The sequence below is a fragment of the Rousettus aegyptiacus genome, unplaced genomic scaffold, assembly GCF_014176215.1.
Source record: "Rousettus aegyptiacus isolate mRouAeg1 unplaced genomic scaffold, mRouAeg1.p scaffold_m13_p_2, whole genome shotgun sequence".
NCBI lineage: Eukaryota > Metazoa > Chordata > Mammalia > Chiroptera > Pteropodidae > Rousettus > Rousettus aegyptiacus.
Genome location: NW_023416295.1, coordinates 156,672,287 through 156,693,236, shown reverse-complemented (window position 1 = coordinate 156,693,236; position 20,950 = coordinate 156,672,287). Strand labels below are relative to the sequence as shown.

Below are 20,950 nucleotides of genomic sequence, written 5' to 3'. Positions count from 1 at the left end.
GGGTAAGAGCAAAGGGTTGCCTACCTGGGCATTCTTCATTGCTGCAGATCCACAGGCTATTTCGGCAAATGCTGTTGGGGAGAGAAGCACAGGTCATGGGCAGTGCCGCAAACGCAAGGTACGTGAACAGATTTAGAGCTCCCCACAGATACCACAACCCTCAAAAGAAGGGGTCTGATGTTAGAGGGGTCTTTAGGAGGTTAAGGTATACAGGAAGGGCTTTGGACGCAGAGGCATCTTGGAGATAGTGCCAAGGAGAGGAGACCCTGACAGAGAGATAGATAAAACAGAAAAGCTAGCTCTGACGTCCCTACCTAGGCACCATCCCTAATTTGCCTTGCATGTGCACACACACACACGCATGCACGTGCACTTGCACATGCACACACATGTGTGCGCACACATAGCTGGCGGAAGAGAGGAAAAGAGAGTTGTTGAAAGAGGTAACACCTAGAACCATGGTGGGTGGCCCTGGGAGCCCCCTGGGAGACTGACGAGCAGGGAAAGCCAGCAAAGGGAAGAGGCCCGGCGATGAGATGAAACAAGGAGTTATTTTCCCTGTGTGCTGGGGACAAGTGAAGTTAGCCAGAGGAAACATCCAGAGAAGCTCCTTGAGGAAACAATTTGAGCTAAGCAGAGACAGCAGTCCAGACTGTGCCTGGCTGACTGCAGAGAGCCATGAAGGGCAGGCCTGCGTGAGTTGCTTTGGGCACTGCTGCCTCCTTCCACCTAGCAGACAAATGATCTCAAGGAGAGAACTGTCTGTGGCTTCCTGATTTTTATAGAGTCCCTCTTCAGGGATACAAAGTCTATTGTGAAAGCCTAGTTTGCAGGGAAAGCCAGAAACATTGTTTGCGTATAGTTTCTTCCCTCCTTCGCCCTGCCACCTCCAAGCTTATCTGTCATGTGATCTTTGTTCCCCATCATTGACTTCCACACCCTTCCCCAAACCACCCTCTCATCTCAATCTCTTTTCTCTCAGCCCAGGCCAGGCCCTGTTCCACCTGCCACTGCCCCTCCTGCCCCAGCTTCACCTCGACAGCCCCTAGGCAGCCCTCCCAGACCACACCGCGCAGCCCCAATTACCAGGTGTTGCAGTCTCGCGAGAGGGAGGCGCCTGGAGGGTACCGCTTCCCAGAATGCACACAGGAACACTCGGTACTTTCCACACAGCGGCCTTCATCAAGGAGCTGTCCTTCTGGGTTACAGGACATCAGGGCACAGACTCAACCTTGTCATCATCATTACTCAACCCACAACCACAGAATCCCCATGGGCGATCATCAACTTAGGGCTTCTTCCAGGAAGCTCAAAGAACTCTTTCTGTGATGTTAACCTTTCACGTTAGCTCAATATGAGGGAGGCGGTTGTTAATCCCTACTCTATTGATGAAAAAATGGGAGGAGAGTTCTGTTCGAGGTCTTTCAGTAGGGAAGTCATGAGTCTAGGGCGAGAGCTCCATCTGGGAAGCTCAAAGAACATGTATGGTGTTTACCTTTCACATTAACACAATGAGAGGGAGAGGAAGATAATTCATCTCCATTCAACAGATGAAAAAGTTCGAGACAAGAGTTTCGCCCGAGGTCTTCCAGTAGGGAAGTCATGAGTCAAGGCACACAGGACTCACTCTTAATAATTACACAGGGTTTCTCACCGAAGCTCACAAAGTCTCTCCTTTCTAGTGCAAAGCTCTTTTTCAGCTGAGCTCACGTGACAAACCCAGGAAACATTTTAAAATATCTTTCCCCCAGACCAGTTCCCTGGCCCTTTACTGAGAAAACAAAACTGCTGCTCAGATCGGGTCTCGTGCTCCCAGAACAAAGTCACCGTTAGTGCCCAGACCCTTCTTCTGTCTCCTAGATACACATGCTTTCACGAATACAGTGCGACAGGAAAACATGAATTAAAAATAAATACCAGCTCCATCCTGACCACTCTGTATGAAGACTCTTTAAAAATAAATAAAAAGCCTCTGATTTCAGCAACGGGAAACAAACACAAGTGGCCTTCATCTGGCTTCCCCAAGCCGAGAGCACTGGCAAGGTCTTGCATTAGTAAATAAAGTGGGAAATTTATTACCAGGGCAGCTGCAGCCATCCACACATTGCTCCTGACACACTTCATTGATGTGAAGGCTCTGGCAGTTTCTAGTGCAAGGGGACACACACTCCTTGTACTCCATGCCAGCAGGGCACGCCGGTCCTGAAACAGAAAGCTCAGAAGTCTACCCAGGGCAGGTACCTCTGTGCAGCATCTTACGAGCCATGCCCCCTTGGTCTGCTGCTTTCTGTTTTCAAGGCCCAGGTGCCAACTCCACCCCAGTGGTACCCAATGGCCAATGTCTTTTCTGAGGTTGTCTCGCCCAGCCACCTCTCCCCTGAAGGAATATTTCCCATCTTGTAAGGCCTGGCTGAGACCTAGCAGAGTCACCTGGGATCACCACCCCTCCTTCTTGGTCATCTGTTCTCTATGAACAACTTGGCTCCCCACCCCCCACCGTGCTCTTTCCTTTTCAGCTAAATCCTTCTCAGGGTGATACCAAACTTCTCTAGGCTGAAAACGAATGGCCTCCTGGGGCCAAGCAAGGACTAAATGATGTCCTCATCGCATTCTCCTCTGATGGGCCCTCTTCCTCATGAAACTGGCCCCAATCAAATGCCACACCCCGCACAGGGCACACACCATTCATGCCCACCTCACTCGCATTAGTGACATTCTTTCCATATTTATGTCCACTGTGCTACAGGACTGTCTTTGGAGCTTCTCGCCTAAGCATCTGCCCTCCCCACTGGACCCAGCTCCTTGTGGGCAAGGGCTGGCCCTCCTCTCTCTCCAACCCTGTGTCTGACAGATTCTCAGGCCAACTGAAGGACCAGAATTCTTATCTGAGTTTCACAACACTAAACAATTGCCCCAAACCCATTCTCCTCCGATGTACGTCAGGTGCCTCCCCACCCTACTGCCAAAGACCTAAAAAAAAGAAAAAAAGGAAAAAAACACAGTTCCTCCAGCTCACAGAGAACCCAGCAGCTAATAGCCACCTTTCTCACATCCCACAGCAAAGATGAAAAGCTCTCACTTATAAGCTGGAAAAACACAAACTAAAAAACGTGTGCATAGTGTAAATATTTGGCCAGCTCCACCATCTCCATCAGTCCATGTGATCTGTGTGATTATTGCAGACTGGCTGTCCATCTGCCTGGCTTTGGTCAGTGGAAAGTCTGGGGAGAGAGGAGGCTTCTTGCAAGGTGACGGACAAGCTCTTACTTAATCATGATAATTCAGGGTGACAATGATAATGACTAGGAACCCAACGAGATTAGATCAAAACCGCAGGCACCATGAGATGAAGTGGAGGGAAGGGCGGGCATTGGGCCTGGAGCAAAGAAGGCTGATTTAATGAAAGGGAGGAACTTAATAAAAGCCTGCCAGGATCTCTAGGATCCCTCGTGGATGGTTTGGCCAACTCCCTCCTCCTTGTCAATTCAGACAGGCGGTCGTTAAAGATATTAACCGACATTGTCACACTGCTGAGATTCTGGGTGGAGGCAGAGAACATCTTTGTGTCCAGGGTATGGATTTCCTGAGGGAGTTGTGGGGAACCAGGGGAGGCACGACGTGAGAAGAGAGGCAGGGAAAATGACCACGGGGACCTCGGAAAGGTCTTTCAAGCCTCGCTGCAGGCTTTAAAGGAGGGGACTCCCTCTGTGACCAGCACTCTATGACCAGGTGGCAAAGGGCACGGGCCATGCAGGAACTGGGTCCAGGAATGTGGTGGCTTTGCAGGCGCTGGTTGGCTGGGGTGTGGTAAAGGCACGCGATCATGACACAGACTGAGAGCTTCCTGAGGGACTCCCTAGGACACACACAGCTCTTCCCTAAGCCAGAGCACCTCCCCAGCTGGGGAAGGTGGGCGGTGACTTACGGCATTCGCTGTGCACGGTCCAGCCATACAACACCATGCCCTGATGGGCGCAGGTCCGAGCGTACTCCAGGAGGGCAGCACACGGGCACCTCATGCCCTGGGCACACGTACACAGAGTCCTTTCACACAGGGCCACAAAAGGCTCGGGATCCACCAGAGGGTGGCAGCGGGCGAACACCGAGGCAGTCTTCAAAAGCTGGCACTGCTCCCACGGGCCCTGCAGGGACAAGATGCCACCTCAGTGAGGGCAGCAGCGTGTGGCCCTGGCTCTTCAGCGTTTCACTTACTGTCCTCCTGAGTGGGGCTCTGTGGAGACCTAGCCCTGCTCTGAAAATCAAGGAAGTTCCCTACACTGGGACAAGTGACTGGTACCCAGTAGGTGCCTATTGACAGTTATCAAATTAAACAGTCTTTCAATCAAAGGAAAGATATTGGACTCATGCAACGTGACGTGTACCGAGGCTGCAGAGTCCTGGAACTGCAGAGTCCAAAGCCCTTGAATGGTGGTGGTGGTAGCGGGCAGTGTCCTCCGAAGGGAAAGAGCAGAGAGAGCGAGAATTCTGAAAAGAGCACTGAACTTGGAGTTCACGTGGAGCCCCGCAGGAGGCCATGTGGCCTCAGAGGCCAAGAGTGCTGATCAGCTTCTGCTTTGCACGGACCTAGTCACGTGCCCCCCCTGACCTTGGTCTTCTACACTACAAGTGAGGAGGTGGGACAAGTTTTATAAAGTAGACATTCCTGGGCCTTTCCCCCAGAGATTAAAATTCAGTATGATGGGGAGGGAGTTCAGCAATACCTTTTTTCAAACATTCCCCAGGTGATTCCTGGGACCAGACGGGACCAGTTTCCATCAGCAAAACATGTTAGGATTCTATGAATTGTACCAGAGACACTCCATCAGGCAAGGGCTATTCCCGGGTTTTATCATCTTGCTGATAACCCTCAACCCAATAACACAAGGCAAGCAGGGAACTGTAGCATATTAGTGTGAACACTCCTGTATGTTGTATTTGTAAACATCTCTGCATTCTGTGTTTTAATGATTCTAAATCTACATCTTTCTTACAGTTCGACATCTCTGAAAGTAGAATGTGGCTAACAACTGAAATCATATTTAAATTGGCAGCTTATTCTTCCTGAGTGATATACATGGAACAAGGACGTGTCTTAGAATCAACGATGTCTTCAATTTGACCCTGTATAGCATTGTTGCTAGAAACGGACCCCCACTGGGTGCATCATTGCTTTCATGCAGAGGCATGCTCTCCAACTGGAAGGACTCCAGCTGAGAAGAAAGAAGTACGAGAGCATCTAAACAGAAGGGCTGAGCCTTGAAGGGTAAACCAGAGCAAATCCAGGATGCTCAAACTGTACACACCGGTGGCCAGAGCAAGCCTGAATAAACCAAGAGCCAGGAGCCAGGCCCCTGGCCTCATCTTTTGTGGCACCATGGAGAGCATAAGGGAATAGAAATCTGGCCCAGTCCTGTTGAGCATCCCCCAAAAACCACCCCGCAGCACCCAGAGAGCAAGGATATGCTGTGGTCCTAGGGAAATCTGTGTCCTGCCTGCAGTGCTATTGATCCGGGGCCCTGCGCCCACTCCCCACCCCTCCCACCCCACCTCACCCCCCACCACCAGGCCTGTACAGAGTCTGCCACCAGAACCAGGCAGGTAGGGCAGAATTTCACAGATGCACCCTGATAGCAGCAGGCCCTGGTGGGGAAGAGGATTCAGGGGAGGCCCAGGGCCCAGATGGCCCAAGCAGCTGGGCATGACTGGGTTCCCTTCGTACTTTATTAAAGTTGCAGCCACATAGGCTGCTGAAATGCAGGGCTGCAGCTACAGACTTGCAAGTGAGGATGATTCGCAGCTCGACATATTGGGGGTCAGCTGCTGACAGCAATACGGCCTCCAGGACCCCACCCTTCTGACTTATTCCCTGCAGGTTACAGTCTGCACCTACTGCGTGGCTGAGAAAAAGCATAGGCGGAAGCCTAGCTCTGCTACTTCCTGGTGGCAGGAACCGAGGCACACCCTCACCTCACTGGAGAAGTGTCCTGAGTAAAATGAGGACGTAACAAGAGGACTGCCTCGTGGGTGGTGTGAAGACACACGGGGCCTGGTGCAAGCCAGCCATCAACGGATGAGGACCGTTTTCAAGGGCCCCATGCCCTCCAAGGTCTCGGGAGATGACATGCATCCTTTTATTTGCCCCCCCCCCCCACCCCGAGCATTTCACACAGGAGAAACTGAGGTTTCTGAAGACAATGCCAGGAAGATTCCTGCCCTGGATGCGTTATGACTTCACAGCCTCAGATCCAAGTTCAGCCTCTTCCCTGTGCTACCACTGTGATATTGGGCTGTTTACTTAACCCCACCTCCTCTGGAAATGGGAATAATGATAATAGTGCCTATATGAAAAGACCGAGGTTAAGAGGGAATGGAATAATGCATCTAAAGTTTTAGCTTAATAATTGGCAACCCCATAGCATCATCATCATCGTCGTCGTCTTCATCATCATCATCTTCATCATCATCATCACTGATATCCTGACCACCGGAGAGATCCCTTTCATTGTAACCTCCTGCCGTTAGGCTTATCCTCAAGAATAGTAATCAGGTCACCAGCAGGACAGAGGGACACCTTTGTCCCGTTCTCCCTCTCTCCACCTCTCTGGGCTGTACAGGGATAAATGGTTGCTGTGGCAACATTATTGATTCACTGCTATCTTGAGTGCTCCATGGTGAACAGAGGAGCTGTTTTTGTTAATCTTCGGTTTGGAGAGGGGGTCACATCCCTGCAGAACAAAGTGGGTTTCTTCCCATTGGGGGAAAGGTGAGGACTCGCCTTCTTTGTGATAGGTGGGTCTGAGAATCTCCTGAGTCCCAGGGGAGGAGGCTGAAGCCTGTGTCTAGTCCTTTCCATCTGCCACACCACTCGCCACTCAGAAAGCAGGGTTACTGGACTCTTAAAGGGCAGCCGAGGGCATCCCTGAAAGGGCCAGGTGCTCAGCTCTTGCCTACCTCTTCCCCACCCACAATCTGGAATCAGAGAAAAACCCAGAAGAGGCACTTTCGTGGTTTTTTTCAGTGATTGCTACCATCACTTGAGCTGTAGGATAGTGGCTTGGAGCCATCGCTGTACCACAGGGAGACCCCACAGGCACAGCGATCAGGCACCTAGGTCTCTCGCCGGCAGGACACAGTACAGCCAAAGGAAAGAAGACAGCCAGGCGCCCAGCATCCCCTGCCCTATCAGAGCGACAGTGGGCAGAGTCCAGCATGGCCTGTCTCCAGCTAGCTGGCCCCAGTCTGTTTTGTTCCTGCTCAGAGGACAAGTGGAAACAGTGCTCTAGCACATTCCCTGGAGGTCCCTTGAGGTATTAAATGGTTTACAGAAAGCCTTAGCAAGAAGGGTGTTTTCTGATTATTTGTCTGCAGGATGGGAGTGGATTTCTGTAGAAACAGCCGCCTCCCTTCTTAGAACAATTCCTTTGGCCTCCACCATTTACACCTGAAATCTAAGTAGGAGTCTTTCTTGGCAGAGACCAAAGAAAAAGTTTGTCTCCCCATCTTGCCCTCCAGTCTTCTTCTTCAGCCCCAACCTGCACTTGGCCTACTAGAGTGAACTGTCTAAGGGCTGGGCAGCGCTCTCAGACCCCACAGCTGCAGCTTGCTATCCCTGGTCCTCCCAGGCTTCTCTGTTCCACCACGAGTAGCGCTGCCTCCCCTGCTCCACCTCTCCCCCCACCGCCCCCCCCCCACCAGACAAACCGTCTCCACAGAAATAAGTACAAGTTGGAGCTAACATCATGTCTTCTCAGACTCTGGGTAAAAACAATAGCAGGTAGGAGGTGACCAAACCTTCACTCAACAGGCATTGGCAGTGCGGCCTCTAGGTCTCCAGCAGTAAATCCAGGGCAATATAAAAGGCAAATTCAGCTATGTCTCACCCCAGATTAGAGGACCAAGTTCTGGTTCACTAGGAAGGCAGCAAGGCCAGGCCTTCCAGGATCTGACCTTGCCTGGCTTCTTTAGTTTACCTGTCCTGACTCCCCACCTCATAGATTACTTACTGATGGTTTCCTGAGCAGAGCTGTTTTAGAGACCACCTCATCACCCACTCCCACAAACCGACCCTTCAGAGGCCTGTAGACACCTTTGAAGAATTCAAACCTCTTCAGAGAAAGATGAGATAAATGCAGTCTTTCAGATTTGGAAACTGAGGCATGAAGAGAGTAAAGAATTTACTAGGATGGTGACTCAAAAGCTGTGGTCCCGGGACCCCCTACAGACTCTCAAGATCCTTTCAGAGATCCAAGAGGTCAAAACCATTTTCGTACTAATACTAAGATGTTATTTGCCCTTTGTGCTCTCATTCTTTTGCAAAGGCACAGTGGAATTTTCCAAAGGGTACATGATATATGATATCACAACAGACTGATTGCAGAAGTGGCTGTGAGAATCCAGCTGACTTCTCTTCAGCCAGACAGTGGAGAGATTTGCAAAACTGTGAAACAACGCCATTCTTCTCCCTAAACATTTTTTGTTTGGAATTTATAGTTGCTTTCATTAAAAAAGATGTTATTCATGTTAAATATAATGTGTTTGTCATTTTTAAAATGAATTAATGTTTTAAACCATTCCATTTTAATGTCTAATATAATAAACATCTGTAGACATGACCCACATAAAGAAAATCCCTTTGGCATCTTCATTTTGGCATCGATCATTTTTAAGAGTGTACAAGGGTCCTGAAATTAAACCGTTTGCAAACTGCTGGATTAGTGAACGGATGACTGAGCAGGACTCAAACCCTGATTCCATCCACAGTCCAGTCACCAAACCACGATGTACGTGGCCTTTCATGCCCCCAATGATACACCCGCCCCTCCTCACCTTGTTCCAAACAGTCAGATTAGAAGGCAGTGGAAGCAGTGCAGGCTTTAGAAGCCTGGTTGGGCTGAGGTCCCAACCCTCGCACTTGCAAAATGTGTGACTTTTGGAAAATGATCTCCCCTCTCTGCAGCTACCTCTGTTTTCTCTCCCATTAAAGAGGGAGAGTATGGACAAGATTGACAGTCGTGCAGGATCTAGTCCTCCCTTCTTAGTCACAGAACCTTCGGTTGTCCATTTCCCCTGGACACATAGCCACTGGGGATACAGATTCCCTTTCTCAGCCTCCCTTTCAGCCGGAAGTAGCCATATGACTAAGTTTTGCCCAATAGGATACAAGCAGAAAGGTCATGCGTAACTTCCAGGAAGTATCCTCAAAAGAAGAGGGTGCTTCTTTCTTATTCCCTTCTCTTCCTACAGCAGGAATGTGGTTGTGATGCCTGAGGTTTGAGCTGCCATCTTGGGCCATGAAGCAGAAGCCCCATGCTGATGACAATGGAGAAGAGAGACAGAAGAACCCTGGATCCCAGCACCATGGATGGGGTCCTGCACTGGCCCTGGACATCCCATTTCAAGCTTCTTTACAATGAGAGAGAAATAAGCTTCTGTGTTGTATAAACTACTGTTCCTTTTGGTGTTCTGTCACTCACAGCAGAATCTACTCCTAACATAAATACCAACACCTACCTTAGGTGGTTGCCGCAAAATAAAATTAAATGAGATTGCACAGGAAGGCAATCAAGTGCTTATAACTATTATCATTGTCAGTATTAGCCAAACGGCTCAAAAATGGCTTCTCCTCAGCTCTCTGCTGAACCATTCTGGCAAGGAGACAAAAGGATGGTCAGCTAATTTGCACACTTCCAGCATCTCCCTGGCTCCAGTGCCCGGCATCAGCTCCTTCTGTCTTCCTTTATCTTTTGTCTGTGGTGCCAGAAGCCAGAGAGAGAGCTCCGGCCCCAGCTACATCAATCCATGACCTCACCCTCCCTTGGTGGCTGTGCAGACAGACCCACTTGTGGCCCATCTTAATCACATTTTCAGTTCATTAAAGAAGGCCAGGCCTCTTCCCTGGAGATGCCAAGCCAAGAGAGGGAGGGAGTGAGAAAAGAAGCACATCTCCCCAGTGACAGACGCGGGTGGGGTGGCCAGGAGAATAAGCCGTAGCAGAGATGTGAAGCTTAGCTATTGTGTTTGTTCTCCAACAGCTGACAAAGGAGAAGGGAGGGGGGCGTTCCTAGGACTAGAGTGAACAAAGAAAGAAGCGGTCGATATATAAAGTGCAAGATTGTTCAGCCTGGCCCTGATCTTTCCCGGCCTGATGTGGGTGCCCTGCGGCCGTCCCCGGAGGAGGTGTGGAGGCGCCGAGAGCCTGAGCTGGTCCAAAGGAGTGGGTTCAAGAATTTGCCCCGGCGCAGAGTATCGTTTCTCATTGGCCGGCCCACAAAAATGGATGGGGGGGGGGGGGGCTTTCTGAATCTATTTATAACTTCTGGCTGGCCTGGGATTCCCACTCACATTCTAAAATCTGGCTCACAAAGACCCCCTGAAACTGGCTGATAGATTTCCACCAAATGGATGGTTTTTGCAGAGTTGGACATTCCTCTCTCTGAGATCGTTCGGGTACAGCCCTTATGAGAAGTAAGGTAACTGGTATCTTCCAGAAGCCCAGCCCTCCTCATGACCCTCCTTACCCTCCACCCTGGTCTCCTGGAAGGCCTCTGAGCAATTTTCAGAGATCAAAGCAGGGCTCAGCTGGCTGGGAGGATAAGGGCCCAGCGCCGATCCCTGGTTCCCGGTTTAGGGTCCACCTGAGCTCTAGAAATGGAACCCTCCACCCAGTCAGCTCCCAGTGACCTCTTCTCACAGAGCTGATTCTCCTAGGCTGCCATTACACTTAGCATTCATTTAGCAATTCATTGGTTACTACTTAAGATAGCATGTGTGTGGTCCTTCAATGCCTCCTATGTGTCCTGTCCGTTGGCCACTTTGCACAGTTTTAGTTTCACCCAATCCATACAAAACATTTCAATAAGTGCATACTAGAGGGCTTCATAACATTCTTGCTCATTCTTGTCCTCACCGGGGGGAAGGAGAAGGGAAAGAAGCTGCTTAAGAAATAACTCTGTTAAAGGATTCTGAAATTGTTATGTTAGCTCGAGTACTAGGACCTTGTCCAACCCTTGTCAAGGATTTGTTAAATAAGCACCCTAAAAGGCCAAGTTCTGCTTAATTTGAGGAAAAGCTTTGAAACCTTGTGGCAGCCCTGATTTCTGCCATAAAGCTAGACCCCAAAGGCACAGTGGCCACAGTCACCCCGTTCCACCACAAGCACATGGGTTCACTGTCCCTTCTTTCACTCCGCACTCAGGGGGAGAGAATTTGTTCTAAAGGGAAAGGGCACTGACTCGGCCAGTGCTGGGTAGAGCTTACCTTAGAGAAGAAAGACTGAGATGCAGAGAAAAGAAGAAATTACATGAGAACACAGAGGATCAAGTGAAACCAGGGACCACGCCTAGGTTCTTGGACCTCGGCAAAGCACACAAAATAAATTCTCACTCCTTAGCCTACATATGACTCAAGAGAGCAGTTCTCACGATACGACAGGGATAAAGGGGTGTGTGTGTGTGTGTGTGTGTGTGTGTGTGTGTGTGTGTGTGTGCACGCGCACACACGTACATGCATATTTGTGTTCAAACCCCACTCTGAGTTAACCATCGGCAGGACACAGTGGGTGGACACCCTGTCTTACAAAACCGGGCCAGGTCATGGTGCTATCATCTGACAACTCGCTCCTCTGGAGGTCCTGGGCTCTTTCCTTGAGATGTACTGACCTTCCCTGGACCGGACTCTGACCACGATTGGTCTCTGAATCACGACTATTCTACCGAGCAAAAGAATGTAACAAATGTCTTCCCAATCTCTAAGAACAGTCTACTCCAGGCCAAACACCCAGGTAAGTAAATGGACGTGTCAGGCAGCAAAAGTGTGTTGCCAGGAGTGGGCCTGGCCAGTGAGCCCCCAGCTCTGCCAGTGCACTTAGCACCTCTGCCAAGTCCTGTGCTCAAATCGCCCATCCCCAAGCCTGTGGGCTCCCTCCCAGCACACTGTGAACAGAAACAGCACAAAGAGCTGGGTACCTAGTTTGCAAGTAAAAGGCTTGGGCAATATTTCATGAGGAACTGAAGAGTGAATTGTGTAGTCCCCAACAGAACGGGTATTTTATGTGCCTCTTTGTGCTATTGAGGAGACATGTTATGGTTATTCAAAGTACACATGAGTATTTACAAATGTTAGCTTATACAGGACAGGTGACTTCCTGGAGGGAAGAAGATTACAGGTAAATACAATGTTATTTCAGAAGAGAGGGAGAGGGGGAAAAATATGAACACAAGAGCAGCAAAATAATAAAAGGAAAAAGAATTGTGTTCACCGAATAAACGACAAATTCAGAGCCAGTGGAAAACGGGCAATTTGGGACTGTTAGGTGACTGATGGGAGTACAGTTGGATGGGAACACCTAAATAAGACCTGGAGAAATCAGACTAAAAGTATCTTACTTCTCCAATATTCAAGAGCACCTAGCTTCAAATGGGGATAAAAAGAAAGGAGAGGCTTTTATCAGGGAGCCAAGAAGAGCTGCATTGGGCCAAGCTCTGCAAGAGAGCTGGAAAGGTCCCAGCAAAGACGTCTCAAAGACTTGACTCTTAAAGTCAAGGTTGCAGCATCACCTGTCTATCTGAATAGAGCTCGTGGAGAGAATCATGCAGTGGGCAGGGGGCTGGACTAGATAGCTTCTAGAATCTCAGCCCACTCTGAGTTATTATGAGCTTAAGGTTTCCTAACATTGATGAAAAGAAATGTCTTCTGCTCCAGACATCTGCCTGAGGCTGATGCTGCTGATGAATGATTCGCCACTAGAAGGCTGAGTAATAACTGGTGCATTCAGTATTCTTAAAAAAAGACTGGGAATCTTGAGGACCAGTTCTGAGGAGGTATGTGGAGAGGACTGTTGGGGACAGGCATGATGTCCTCACATTCAGACGGCAGCAGCAAAAGCAGAAGAGGGCCTTCCCGCTGTGGGGGAGGTGATCCTGAGGAGGAGAACAGTTGCAGCCGCTACACCTAACAGCAGAAGTGAGGCCAAGGCCAAGGCCATGACCATGGCCATCAAGAATAGTTCATGCAGGTCATGCAGTGGCAACACACCCCAGGGGCTACCGTTCACATCGCAGATATCATATATGTACACGTACATTCTATGTGTATTTATAAGGTTTACAATGCAATTTCCCAGCTATTAGTGTCTTAAGGAAAGGCTGCCTTTTTCTAATTAGCAAGAGCATTGTACGAGCTGGTCCAGAATCCTGGAGCCATGGCCTTCATGTTGCAGACGGGACTGCAGGACAAAGGCAAGATCCCCTTATAAAGTTTATCCCTTGCTGACATTCCCCAGAAAGACAGAATTTTAAAAAATTTTTAAAAAGGCAACCCGAGGTTCTTTGTACAATGTTCATTGTACAGCAGAGTTGCCTGCAAATTAAGATGAATTATTAGAGCTCTTAGAGCTTGGTTTTTGTTGTTGTTATTGTTGTTGTTTGTTTTTGTTTTTGTTTTTTTATCGAAAGCTCTGCTCCAGCAATCCTACCCTCTTTTTGAAACGCTGAGAAAACAGCAAATTTGCATTCACTCAAACAAGCCATTATCAGTCCCAGCAGACAGGCTCTGGGTTTTGTTGGCATAACAAGGAAACATTGATCCCTTAGGTATAAGTAATATGACCTGGCTCTCAGAATGAGCTGACTCCTTGCTACTGCCTTGGAAAGACTGGGAAGCACCAGGGAAGAGGGAGAACAGATTCCGACGGCTCTCAAGGAAAGCTCTTAAGTCAATGTAGTCTGCTCCACCAACACTCTCTGCCACAGCACATGGCCTTGGAGTCACACTGGCGAACACTTGTAAATGATCCTAGTTACCAGACTCTGACTTCTGAGCTGGCCCCTGGGACGAAGCCAGCTGTGAACAGTTAGTTCTAAAGACCACGTTAATCACTTCCCAGGAGATGAGTCATTGTGCTGCCCAGCCAATGAGGGTGCCCTAGTCATGAGTAAGCACAGCCTGATTGGCTGAGACAAAGCCAGGTTTCTCTTCTCAGGTAAACAACCTGAAACCTGGAGTTCTGAATTTGGAGGAGCTTGCGCCTTGGGAGGTCTTGCATGTTTGGGGGCCTCCTTCAGTGCTAATACCTTGGTAACCAATTTCTTAAGCTGCTCCCAGGACACTGGTTAGTAAGAACTTTAATACACCCAGGAGACAAAGTGAGTAGCAAGCCTGCAGCTGGAGCCACCAAAAGGTACCCAGAGACAAACAAGGCTTCTCATGGATCCTTCCTTCTTCCCCTTTGTCTCAGGAAGATAAAGTGCTCAGTCTCCTTCCTCAACTGGGCCTCAGTGTCGAGTTCTCCATCTACTTCTATGGATAAATGAAAGTATCCCCTTGTACTCCAAGGGTGGGGGAATATTTGTCCAGCAATCAGCTGGCCTATGTTTGCAAAATAAAATGAGACAAAGTCTATATGTCGTCAAAGAGCTGACTCCATGTTGGAGGTACATCTGAGGTCCTCAAACACACCCCACCGGCTGAGACACCCCCACTCTTCTTCTCACCTCTGCCTACAGACTTTGAAAGGCAGGAGAGGGTGAACCATCCGCCGATTACAGAATAAAAGATAGAATAATATCCCTCCAGTGCCCATGATTCCTTGAGGGCATTCCCTGTGAACTTCGTCTGCTGAAGAAAAAGCCCTGGAAGGAGAGTCGGCTTCTGTCACTCACCCACTCCTCAGTGTGGGCGGTTCGGGCACCTTGCTCTCCTTCTAACCTCAAGCTGTGCTCAGCTCCCCAAAAGGAATGGGTGGTAATTGGGAGGAGGGAAGAAAAGAAGGATGAATTGGAGAGCTTATGCTGAAAGTGCCGTGTGCACTTGGCCCACTTCTCCCCACCCCTCTCTCAACATGGGGCACTCCAGTGGGAACGCAGACAGCAGGACACCAGAGCGTCCTTCCCCTGTGTGTCAGCCTCCCAGCTTCCCACAGAGGAGGCACGAAGGCCGCCTCTACCTGCGGAAGACGGACGCAGGGCCTCGTGCTGCCCGCTCCCTCCCACTCCCACCCCCTTCCCTCCAGGTGGGAAGTGCTGGTCTGTGAGTTCATGAGGGGAAAGTCTGAAGGGGAGAGAGTGGCTAACTAGCTGCCATACAGGTAGAAATGGGGCTGCGTGGGAAGGGCGGGCGGTGCCACCATCTGTACTGAGTTTCAGGCACACAGAGATTAAAAGGAGCCCATGTGACCACAGAGGCAGTGACTGGAGTGATGTAGCCATAAGCCAAGGAGCGTCGCAGCCACCAAGGCTGGTAGAGGCAGGGGGAGGAATCTCCCTAGAGGCCCTGAAGGAGCTGTACCCAGGGGACACCTTGATCTTGGCCCAAGGAAACTAAATTCAATCTTCTGGCCTCCAAAACCATGGGAGAATACATTTCTGTTGTTGTAAGCCACTAAATTTAAGAAAATTTGCACCATAGCCTCAGGAAACTATTGGCATTCAAGCTGATCACAGTTTCCCCACTGTAAAGTAACCCCCTTCCTGCCGATGTGCTGGTAAGAGCTTGGAGATTCTTTCTCCCGTTTGTACTTTAAATAACCACTTATCGAGCACCTAAAAAGGAATGGTTTTCTACTGGCAGAATTTCAGACAGGTGGCAGGTGATGACGGCAACATGTGGAGACAAGAGAAAAGGCCTCGAAGTGTAAAGCAGAAAAGTAGAGTCACTCACTGTACCAACTCATTAGACCAGACTCATTTTTAGAGTTCCTGGCCCAGAACAGTATCAGAATTAGAGTTAACCAGAATTAGAGAAAACCACTTGGTCTTCAGGAAGAAAGGGGCCCATGGGAACCCTACGTTGAACAGCCAAAGGGACCCACAGTGGAAGGCCCACCCGTCCCCTAGATGGAGGGCCTGAGACCGGCTGTCTTTCTGCCTCTTAATTCCAGAAGTCCCACACCATCCAGAACACATCCAGCCTGGGCTGGACCCACCTTCTGCATTTCCTCAGAGGAGGCGTTGCATCGGCTGCTGGGAGGGGAAGCCCGTTTGCACTGCTGTTCTCCGCTGCTCAGGGCCCAGGAGTTGGCAAACTCATAGGGGTCTGAGGTCAAGGTCCCTGCAGAGAAAAGTTTCAGGAAAATGAAGCCACAGTTATACCTGACCCAAGACTTCTGCGTGAAAACTCTAGATCTGTCATCACCCGAACCCACCTTCCATTAGATTTAGTACGTTAAGCATCAGGGTGGGAATATCTTTTTGTGCAGCACTCAGCATAAAACAACTGGGCACAGGCATGGGAGCTCAGCCAGGGCTTGAGGAGGGCTTACGAGCATAGCAAGGAAGGTTACATGAAAGATGCCCGTCATTCTTGCTTCTCCATGCCTGTGCATGCTTTTCTCCCTCTGTGTGGAATGTTCTCCTCCTCCTTATTGACTTAACCGTTTCCCTTCATCCTTTGAGATGCAGCTCCTGAACCACTTCTTCCAGGAATCCCTTCTGAACTAGCTCTGCTCCCTGTCCCCCACCCCAGCCGTGGTTAGATGTGCCCCTTCTCGGTGCTCCCTCACCACCAGGGCCATCTTTCTATCAAAGCTCTCATCATCCTTTGTGTAAGCATTCTTTTTGCGTATATTTATCCCCCATTCAGCTGTGAATTCCTTAATTCAGGGCACAGGCTGTGTCTTTTATCTCTAAATTCTTATCTGATGGATTGTAGATACTCAGAATACTTTTGTGGAATGAAGGTAAGGGTTTAACAGGTAACCGAAGCCCTCCAAGCACTGCATTCCCTGTGCTCTCACGGAGTCTCTGCCTTAGGACTTAGAACAAGCACGCTGCTGTCAGCTATCCACGACAAACGGAGAACTCATGGGCCAACATGGCCTGGTACAAAGTCGGTGCCTACGCGATGTCACAGCCGCCAGCAGCACCACTAACACTGTTGAATCTTCATGGCAAAGGTACTTAACGGAACATTGAGGCGAGCAGCCTTTTTGCACAACGAGGTCTAGAAGAGTGAAGCATGTTTCACGGTCAAATAATGTATCTAGGAACAGGAAATAAACCACCCCTGGCAAAAGAAAAAAAAGCAGGACCTTGGAAGTATAGTCAGTTGGCATCTGGGGTGTGGTAAGAGGGAAAAATGCTCCCCCCTCCAAAGATAGATTCACTTCCTCACTCCCAGAACCTGTGAATATTTCCTATTCAGCAAAGATGTGATTAAGTTAAAGAGCTTGAGAGGAAGAGCTTGTCTTAGATTACTTGAGTGGTCCTTAAACGCAATCGCATGTATCCTTACTATATGTAAATTGTACCTCAATAAGTCTGACTTTAAAAAAAATAGTAATAAAATACAGCTACATCCTGCTTTTAGGAGATATATCTGAAACAAAACCTCACAGAAAGGGTGAAAGTATAGCAAAAGATATATCAAGTAAACACTAACCAGAGAAAGGTGGAGGTCCTGTATTAACATCAGAAAGATTTTAAGGCAAAAGGCACTATTAAAAATGATGACTCATTACACAAAAGAAACAGTTTACCAGAAAGATTCAACATTTCTAAAATCTAATCACAGAGGATCAAAATATATATGGCAAAACTTGACAGAATTACATGAAGGAATTAACAAATTCGCCACCATTGTAGAAAATTTTAAAACAGCTCTCTTAATAACAAGTAGGCAAAGCAGACAAAAAGTGTATCAATTACATAGATTTTAATAACACAATTAAACAAACTTAATTCAACAAGTACATACAGAATCCTGCAGTAATCAGAAAAGACATTCATTTAGAGCATACATAGAACAATTGCAGAAAAGATCAGGTATTAGGCCACTAACGAATCTCTCTAAATTTCTAATTTAATTTAGGAATAAATTTAGTTACAAAGTTAACTTGAAAAATTCTAAGTATTTGGAAATTTTGAACACATTTTACAGGTTATAAAGGAACTCACAATAGAAATTGGAAGATTCATAGAACTAAATTAAAAAGAAAATGTTACGTATCAAAATTGGTGTGGTACAGTTAAGGTGGTCTTTAAGGAAAATTTATAGCTTTAAATATACACATGAAACAATGAAAAGTTGGAGAAATCAGTGCTGGAGAAGACAGAAACAAACAATCTTACTATTTACCAGTCAAATAAAAAGAATAGCCAACTGTTTCTCTACACACTTACCACTTAATCAGAGGGTAGTTGGGTCACAAGGACGGAGAACTTATATACAGATGCTTAGCTTTTGCGAGAGAGCATCACTAATTAAATGTTAATGTAATTGGAATTACCAAAAGGAGAGTATAGATAAGTAGTGATTTTCACATTGTCCCTAGTACCTTCTATTGCTTATTAACACACACACATGCACATGTGTACACACACACACACACACACACACACACACACACACACACACACACAACCTGGCCTTTTGGGGCAGTGTTAAGGACCTTCCATTATAGATTTTATCCATGAAGGTCCATTGTAGTGGTTTAGGAGGGTCTATTCAAATCATCCTGCATTTACCAACGATCTACCACATGTAAGTTGCTATGGGGAATTCAAAGTTGAACCAGCTAAAGTTTGAAGAGCTCTAAGATCTGGTGTGATGGGAGGTCGAGGCAGTGAGATGGAATGCCAGGAGATCAGGTTGGCGGGGTACACCGAGGGGAGGTGATGGGGAGGCTAGGGGAGGAGTGTTATGAGGTTTGTGAGCAGGGAAGTTACGAGCAGAACCACGCCTCCAGAAAATGGTACCCCGGAAAAGCTTACCTTCTTGAGTCCTAAAGTCATCTTCAGCAAAGATGTTAAAGTCACCGCACAGCCCACAGGTCTTGTTGAAGTATCTGTCTGACAGCAGGACTTGAAAGTTGCCGCTGCCATCGATCCTGGCCACAAAGCCATAGGCCTCACTGGACAGCTTGTAGTATCCGGCCTCGATTTCTAGATACAGCCCTTTGGAGGCATAGGGCATGGACACACTGGAAAGACAAGGATGAGCTCAGGAAGGGGGCTTCTCATACATTTTCTGGCTGTCCCCCCAACCCTTGAACCCCAACCCCTAATCGTTCAGACTGTGGTGCAAAGTGACTGAGGGGCTAGACCAGCAGTGGGGGACCCTGACTCTCCCTCAGCCTGGCTACTTGCTTCCTCCGAGCACATTTACTTTCTCTCTCTGTTCCCCAGCTTCTTCATCTGAAAAACGAGGTAGGTTTGCAAATGGGGTGTCCCAGCACCCTTTTTACTCAGATGTTTTGGGCTTCTGACTTACCTCTGGTCTCCCTGTAGCACAGTACCATTGACAAATAAGTGGATGTCAAAAAATTCCCCAAGATACACAGAGAGGCTCACTCGCTTGCCATTTTGGAAGTCCCCTGAAAGAGAAGAGTCAGTAGTGGTGATTACTATCCAGAAAAGTTAATAAATTTATTTTTAATTATCATCTCTATAATCTTACCTCAGTGGAAAACTTCCTCCCAAAGATGTAACAAATGGGCAACAAAAAACCTCCCCCTAAATCTCATTTCCTCGCTCATCTTTTCATTCCTCTAAAAACATTTATTGAGTGCCTTCTGGATACATAGCCCCCTAGTAATCCCTTATCTTTCTCAAAAGGAAAACATAAAAGCATGACCTCTTCCTTCTGGGAGTTCACAATCTAAGTATAAAGATAAGACAAGCATGCAACAATTGAATACATTGTAAGGCAGTGAATGAAAGCAACAAAGTGAGTTATCGGTTACAGGTACCTTAGGACGTGTTAGTTAAAATGTCCTCTTCTGTTAAGCCTCAATCAGAATCCCTGGGTGCTTTTTTTAAAAAATAGAGATGCATGAGTCCCACCTCAGAGTTTGATCTCTGGGAGAGGCTTAGAAATTCTGTAGGTAAAATCCGTTACTCCATGTGGGGAACTTAAGGATGCAATAAATTATCAATATTGCTATTAGAGATGTCTGAATAGCCAAACGCATGATAAAATAGTTTCTAACAATGTGACAATGGTCCAGTTGTGAGGGACAGACGCGGATGGTGGTAGCTGACATGAAAGCAGAAAAATAAACAAGACAGATTTTTGCAGCATTATGAAGACATCACAGTCCTACAGCTAGCCTCTGGGAGCTGGTGCTCATGCTGGGCCCTTAGCATTCAAAGATGACCAAGTGACCATGGAAATGAAGGAACCAGAAGGAACAGATTAGAGTCCAGTCTCAAGCCTTAGGGACTGAGAAGTTGGCTGAGAAATTGATAGAAATAGGGAAAGTAAAGGGCAGCCAGTGAGGACAGAGAGATGGAAGATGACGGAAAAAGAGAGGACAGACATGAGGGCACAGTGCCTTGGGGATCCTGAAGAAATGGGCCATTGAGCTCTGGGGGAAAGTTAACCACTGGAAATGAGGAAATGTGCCTTCTCCTAGGAGAGCAGGGGAGTGGGGGCTCCAGTTCCTCAGCAAGAGAGGAGACAAGAATGTCTGTAGAACTAAGTCCAGGAAATGTGGGAGGTTTGTTGACATGAGGTCCTGCTGCCATGGCTGGGGCCACCGATAAGGAGAGCGAAGGAAGGGGCCCCTCAGTCGCAGCCCGCAGAGGGGCCTGAGCTGGACCAACGCTGCTAGAGGACAGTGACCACCTAGTACACACACATGTGCATGTGGGCACAAGTGCACATGTGCTTGCATGCACACACACACACACACACACACACACACACACACACACACCTCTAACCAATCAAAATGAGCCAGAAAATAGACTCGTTAATGGTGAAATTTCAGAGAGAACGAGTCCATTCTAAGAACGGAGTCTTGAACAATGTACTGTTGGCAGTGCAGAGACCACCAGGGAAGGCCCAGAGTCCACAGACCACGTTCTGCAGAGCTCCAGACCAGCACTGTCAGGAGTTAGAGGAGATGCCAGCCAAGGCTAAGGGCTTTCATCCTGTTTGATTGAGGAGCCTTGCCTGCCCTGTATTCTCACTCACAACAGGTTTTGCAGCTAGCACATCTTTAAAAAGTGGAGCC

At 48.2% G+C, this 20,950-nt stretch overlaps 1 protein-coding gene across 4 annotated transcripts in view; it reads right to left on the bottom strand.

The window, feature by feature from the left end:
• Window positions 1-20,950, bottom strand: part of VWF (von Willebrand factor) — a 123,704-nt gene that overhangs the window by 93,941 nt on the left and 8,813 nt on the right. For all 4 annotated transcript variants that reach the window (XM_016162761.2, XM_016162763.2, XM_016162762.2 and 1 more), the window contains exons 4-10: window positions 19,204-19,306; window positions 18,705-18,913; window positions 15,920-16,044; window positions 3,926-4,142; window positions 2,080-2,202; window positions 1,087-1,198; window positions 25-71 (exon numbers count right to left, since the gene is read on the bottom strand). In XM_016162761.2, coding sequence (XP_016018247.2) covers window positions 25-71; window positions 1,087-1,198; window positions 2,080-2,202; window positions 3,926-4,142; window positions 15,920-16,044; window positions 18,705-18,913; window positions 19,204-19,306 — 936 coding nt within the window. The remainder of the gene's footprint in view (window positions 1-24; window positions 72-1,086; window positions 1,199-2,079; window positions 2,203-3,925; window positions 4,143-15,919; window positions 16,045-18,704; window positions 18,914-19,203; window positions 19,307-20,950) is intronic.